The sequence below is a fragment of the Bactrocera dorsalis genome, chromosome 2 (genome assembly GCF_023373825.1).
Source record: "Bactrocera dorsalis isolate Fly_Bdor chromosome 2, ASM2337382v1, whole genome shotgun sequence".
NCBI lineage: Eukaryota > Metazoa > Arthropoda > Insecta > Diptera > Tephritidae > Bactrocera > Bactrocera dorsalis.
The window spans coordinates 36825246-36832194 of record NC_064304.1 but is presented as its reverse complement, the minus strand read 5'-3'; the positions used below and the strand labels follow the sequence as shown (position 1 = coordinate 36832194).

Below are 6949 nucleotides of genomic sequence, written 5' to 3'. Positions count from 1 at the left end.
GCGTTCGATGGAAAGGGGTAAAACGGGAACGCGACTAAGGGCGTGAAGTCAGACACGAGTTCTAAACGCATAAATAATTACAATGCTCACGTGTTTCCAGAAATTCCAACACAAATTGAGTCCTTAAATGTGCAAGAACGTACGTAGACACACTTACAAATAGACGTATTTGGAGCGCTCGTGTTATATGTATGTATGTATATGTTATATTCGTTTTAATTGATGGCCACTTGACTGCGCGGTGCACTCCTTTCGGTTTCCAGAATGAAACGAGGTGGAGATTTATTTCGGTCACTTCTTAAAGTTATTTATAAAAAAGTGGTTTAGTTTTACTATTAATTATATTCAAAACATTAAAAAATATGTAAATTACTTTATTTTGATTGTCAAGCTAGTAAATAAATTACTCAATATTGTAATTTACATATGTCTGAAATCATTAGTGTGCTTTGCGGCAATATTGCGGGCGGAACTAGTAATTATTTTTTATACAGAAGGACTATAATGTCATTCTTGACGCCAAGCTATGATCAAAAAGAATTCCACAATATTCAAATCTATTGGGAAACTGTACAAAAACTAATAACCAAGCAAAGAATGTATGTATGTATGTATGTATGTATGTATATACTTAAGTCGTTACGACCAGTAGAGAAGCCGAACAGGAAGAAAAAAATAATACATAAATTTCCAACGCCTTCAACATAGTCTCCTGAACCAATATGAACATGTCTCCTTTTTGGAGCGTCATATTCTAGGTTACTTATCACCAGTAATGATGCGTTTGATGAATGTAGTTATCTCAGCTTTTGTTGTTGTTGTAACGGCAGAAATCTGACGAAGCGACAGTCCTTGACCGGATAAAATTTTCGGGTCCGTTCCGGTAAAGTGGACGCGACTGTTGTGATAACTGAGTGTGACCTTAGCTCATTTGCGTTGGTACCTGTATAGCATTAACATGCTTCATTCCCAACTTTGAGAATCTCAAGTGGTTTTAAGAGGCCAACACCACGACTTTCTCGAAATTTTCAAATCGATTGCTATCGTCTATAAAAGAAGTGGATTGGCGACTCGCATGACAAGTTTTCGATGACTTTACGATCTTCGTTGAAGCTTTTGTGTCACTCAAATACGTAACTTCGTGATTTCGTGATTCGTGACTCCCCAAAACACTGCTGCAACATTTTCAACGATTGCGAACCCGTAATTCTATTGGAACCAGACAACAAACTCACACTCATTGACATATGGAAATCAAACTTCACACGAACAAAAAAACGATTGTACCAATCTGGAAAAAATTGCTTTTAGTACATCCGAAATTCGATTCAATGTAACTAAAATACACAAAAAATCTCTCTCAATTTGAAATTAAAAGCAACTTCAAATATACATACTTATGTATGTACGTTTCTTCAACAACGACAACTCCTTTGCATAGATGGTACTTAACTTCTTATATTATTTTAATTACTATCATTTTAACAAAAGGAAAATTCACACGCTCTGATTCGTATCCAAACAGTACTCGCCTTCTTTCGGATATATGTATGTATGTATTATGCATGTATCTATGAGCGCAATTATCCGCAGAGATGCAACGCCTTCGACGGAAGTGATCGCATGAGTTCTAACAAATCGCAAGTGCAAAAATTCACACTTTTCCCTTTTCACAAAGTGACGATTGCATGTAATTAATCAAGTAGTTTAATGATTTGCTATGGAAAGTCTATTTGTCTGGTCTGAACCGACGCGTAAAGGCATTAATTATATCTGTATTGGCAGCGTGTAAATTTCAAAATTCAAAATTTGTACTTGTTTCGGCTTCAGATTTGATCTGCTGCGCTTATTTTCTTCTATCACTTACCTCTCATTATAATTAGAGTTGAGATCTATAAATGGGTTCCGCTTTCTTGAAGACATTGCATTGTATCGCCGGAATCTTCTTAGCTCGCAGTTATAATGCTATTATCCGACAAAATGCCTATTTTAGCACTTTTTAAGAAGTATAAATAGAAATAACAATAAATATTTTCTCATAAAATCTGAAGATTCCTTGAAATCTTAAAATGAGTCTGCAACTTTCTACATGCCAGTTGTTATACACTACAAATTACATATACAAATTATAACACCACCCTTATTTAAATTTAAATAAGGCAATATAAAAGATATTCTTATTCCGGTTTTAACTACTTTTGTTTAACTAAATTAATCAGAAATACGTTTATGCGCCAAAACGGATGCTGGAATTTTCTAACGTTAGCGAATTTTCAATTGACAATTAAAAAGTGACAGCTAATTGAATTAGAGCTAACCCAACTAGCAACAAGTTTGGGTGCCCACCTAGTCAGAGATATTATGTAATTAATTTCTAAATATGTATTTAAGGTTGAAATACAAATAAACATCATTTTATTTAAAGTACTTTAAACAATTACTCATTTTATAAAAAAATATATGTATAAAAACGATTTATCTACGATTAATTTTTACTTGAAGCATTGCATCGCTGAAAATACACAGTATGTTCAATCAAATCCATCGTTTGCGCTGCGAAAACTGTCAAAACTAATTTGTTTTTAGCCGCCGCATGCGTGGACATTTGTGTTCCAAATTGGTTTAGATTTGTGAAGTGCTTGGAAAATGCCGACCATAGGAGTGAAACGAGATCTGCTCTTCGAGCAACTTGGCCAGAAATATAGTAAGTAATTTGCTTAATTGTTACAAGTATGTTTGGCTAAATGTAATTGTTCAACACGGTCACAGCTGACGATGAGTTCCAGCAGTTGTGCTTTGCTTTCGGTCTCGAGCTGGATGAAGTGGTTAGTAAATAAATTGCATTTCTATTCATTCAGTCAAATAAACGTTGTACTTTTATTGATAGACAACGGAGAAACAAATGCTAACCAAGGAACAAGGTGATGTAGCTGCAGTTGCCGATGCCTCTGAAGAGATTATTTACAGAATAGACATTCCAGCAAATCGTTATGACTTGCTGTGTATTGAAGGCTTAGTCACCTCTTTGCTCGTGTTCCAGGGCAAGTAAGTTTAAATTATTCAGCACGAAACCAATAAATACTAATTATATTTATTCTTCAAAGAATAAAACCACCCAAATTTATTAAGGTGGAACCAGCAAAACGGCAAGTTCTTAAAATTCTACCCGAAACTGCACAAATTCGTCCATTTGCTGTGGCTGCAGTTTTAAGGAACATAACCTTCAACAAAAATGCGTATGACAGTTTCATTGAACTTCAAGATAAATTGCATCAGAATCTTTGTCGCAAACGTTCTCTAGTCGCAATCGGTACTCATGACTTGGATACCGTACAAGGCCCATTTACTTATGAAGCTCGAACGCCGGAGAATATAGAATTTATACCATTGAACCAAACCAAGAAAATGAATGGACTTGAATTGATGGATTTTTACACCAATCATGCACAATTGAAACAATACCTACCAATCATACGCGATTCTCCGGTGTATCCTATTATTTATGATGCTAACGGTGTAGTATTATCATTGCCACCAATCATCAATAGCGATCATTCAAAGATCACATTACAAACACGCAACGTTTTCATCGAATGTACCGCAACTGATCTAACCAAAGCGAAAATTGTGCTGGACACCTTAGTGTGCATGTTTTCAGTGCATTGTGATGAGAAGTTCACCGTCGAACCATGCGACGTTCAACAACCCGATGGTACTGTAGTTACTTATCCTCAATTGGAAGTGCGTAAAACCGTGATATCGGCGGAAAAAGCAAACGCTTACATTGGTATACAAGAGGAGCCAGCGAAAATTGCTGACATGCTTACACGAATGTACCTCGAGTCAACGGTTGAGCAAGGAGGCAGCAACATCACCGTGCAAGTGCCACCCACAAGACACGATGTCATGCACGCTTGCGATATTTACGAGGATGTGGCCATTGCTTATGGCTATAATAACATTAAAAAATCATTGCCGGCCTTCATGCATATCGCCAAACAATTTCCACTTAACAAATTGACCGAGCAATTGCGTGAGCAAGTGGCACAGGCAGGTTTCACTGAAGCCATTACTTTTACGCTCTGCTCACGTGATGACATCGCACGTAAACTAAACAAATCGATTGATAGCATAGCCGCCGTGCATATTGCCAACCCGAAAACTTTGGAATTCCAAGTTGTGCGCACCACCTTACTGCCAGGCTTGCTAAAAACGCTCGTGGCTAATCGTAAAATGCCGCTGCCTTTAAAACTCTTCGAGATCACCGATGTGGTGGTGGCTGATGATGATACTGAAGTTGGTGCGCGCAATGAGCGTCGCCTCTGTGCCGTCAACTGTAACAAAACAGCCGGATTTGAGGTGGTGCATGGATTGCTGGATCGTGTTATGCAACTGTTGGATGTGCCATGGAAGTCGGGCAATCAAAAACATGGCTACTATCTGCAAGCAACTGATGGTATGTCAAAAGTAACAAAATTATTATATTTTATTAATTTTTATTTTATTTTTTCTTAGATCCCGCCTATTTCCCCGGACGTTGCGCCAGCATTTTGCTAAACGGTGTAACCATTGGTCGCATTGGCGTGCTGCATCCCACGGTGCTGCAAGCTTTTGAATTGACCACACCCTGCTCGGCAGTGGAGTTCAATATTGAACCGTTCGTATGACAGCGTTACCCAGAAATGCGGAAATCATCGGTAAAATAAATATACTGCAGCGCTTTTGACACGGTATTATGTAATGGACTTTAATGAATAAATCAACGCATTGGCAAGCGTATCTATGAGACAAAAATATTTAATAAAGCTTGAAGCAGACATGCTCAAAACAGTTTTTCTTAATTATTGGAGCGTTCAGCCGCCAAATGTTAAAATTTGTATGCGCTTTGTTATTTTTGTAGCGACAGAAAACATCCCTGAATTAGATTAAAGGAATGTTGCCGAGTTGACAGTCCTTGGCCGCATAAAAATCCGGGTCCATTCCGGTAATTACATAGACCCGACTGTCGTGGGAGCCCCCTTCATTTGAAACAAGCTTTATTGGTTTACTTTAATTTTATGTATTTCTTGTTTTTTTGTATGTTCATCAGTATAATCAACTTTATTATCGTCTTATACTGAACATAATTCATATTTTCTGCTTTTTTGTGTCTGTATGTATGTATGTGTTATATAATTCTTGTTGCTGCCAGCTTCAGTTTTTCGCTGCTGCGTTTGCTGTTCCGGTTGTGGTAACTGTTCAATTGTTGCATATTTTAAACTGTTTAGTTTAATTATATTTTTATTTTGCTTTTGTTTTCCTTTGTCATTATACCATTTATATATATAGGGATTCATTACTTAATATTTTGTTTTGTTTTATTTTTATTATTTATTTTATTTTTCGCTTTCTTTAATGTACCATTTAGTACCGTCTGTAGCATTGCTAATATAATCAATAATTGTAATTATAATATATTTATGTAATATTTAGTAATTATATTAATAATTCATAGTATTCATTACAAGTATAGCAATAATAATAATAATAATCGTATTCAACGGTAATCATCATTATATTTTAATTTTTTCCCCGTTCTTGTTTTTATCCTTGTGTATATAGTAATAATTTGAATATGCTTAGCGCGTAAACAGCAGTTGCAATAATCATTATGTCCGTGAAATTGTCGGGCAACAACAACAGTGCGTCATTGCATTGATACTCTGCAACAAATTGTATGCATTAATGTTTTGTTTTTCAAATTTACTTTTTTGCCTTCGCTACGTCTGCATATAGTTATGTATACGTGTGTGTTACACATGCGCAGTTTTTTCTAATTTAATATGAACTGTTGTTGTTTTTTCTTATTTATTTCTGCTATGATTTTTAAGTATGAGAATTGGTTATTATTCGTTAGTTGTTCTCCGTTTATTTTGTTGTTGTTGTAATTTTAAACATTAATAAATGTATTTCTTACGGTGCTTTGAAGCCGTTTTATTTTTTGCTTTTTTTTACACATTCCTAACGGTTTTGGATAATAATTATCATATAATGAACCATTTACATATACAATACATATTATGCAAAGTTATATGCATGCATGTATGTATGTATGTGTGTTATATAAGTAATTTATGCACGTTGCTTTGCCATTAAATGTAAAAAGCAAGGCGAAATCTGTTGTTTTATAATGCATTTGCTTTTTTTGTGTAATTATTAGATAACTACATAAATTTTGCTTCTTACAAGTGTGTTGGTGTGTGTGTGTGTGCGACAGAAGCGCGAAAATAGCACAAATTCTTTTTTTTGGTAATTTTTGTTTTTCTTTAAAGCGTTGAAAAAATAAAACCAAAATCGCAGCTTTACATTGCATAATTTGCTCTCTTGTGTATGCAAGTGACACAAATGTTTTTCTTTAAATTTTTTTTTTTGAAATTTTGGACCTAAATTTTTATTTTTTTTTTAATTCTAATTAAATATTCTGCCAAATATTAATGTTTGCAACTACTCATTCATATTTTCTATATTTTTTGTTCAATTTTTCATTTGCAACTACATTTTAGCTTTTAATATTACGCTTACGCACACGTAATTAAGCAGCAATTCGTGTATTGCCTGCGTAACGGCATATGTTGTAGTATGTATGTATGTATGCATGCAAGTATGTATGAATTTATGCGTCTAATCCTCTATAGATTTTCAATAGTAGTATGCAAGTTCTTGCAATATAAGTAGATAGGTTAATATGTATGTATGTATGAATGTATGTAAGTAATGGGTTTGGTTATGTGTATGTATAGAGAGTGATACATTTCATATGGTTTAGTTGGTAGTTAGGAAAAGTAATACCCTAGCTACACAATTTCGTTAAGTGTGTTTGCATGTGTGTGTGGATTTCGCTTAACAGCTTACGTTTGTATGTATGTACGTGTGACTTATGCAATTGGACACTTGAAATCAACTCAAATTG

The 6949-nt window shown here is 35.0% G+C and overlaps 1 protein-coding gene across 1 annotated transcript; it reads left to right on the top strand.

Annotated features, from left to right (window-relative positions):
* Positions 1-2546: 2546 nt before the first annotated feature.
* On the top strand, positions 2547-4820 carry LOC105226360 (phenylalanine--tRNA ligase beta subunit). The gene is made up of 5 exons (XM_011205208.4): positions 2547-2704; positions 2770-2825; positions 2888-3045; positions 3105-4456; positions 4516-4820. Exons 1-5 carry the CDS (start codon positions 2647-2649, stop codon positions 4665-4667), a joined length of 1776 nt encoding a protein of 591 aa, XP_011203510.2. The 5' UTR covers positions 2547-2646; the 3' UTR covers positions 4668-4820.
* Positions 4821-6949: the final 2129 nt, after the last annotated feature.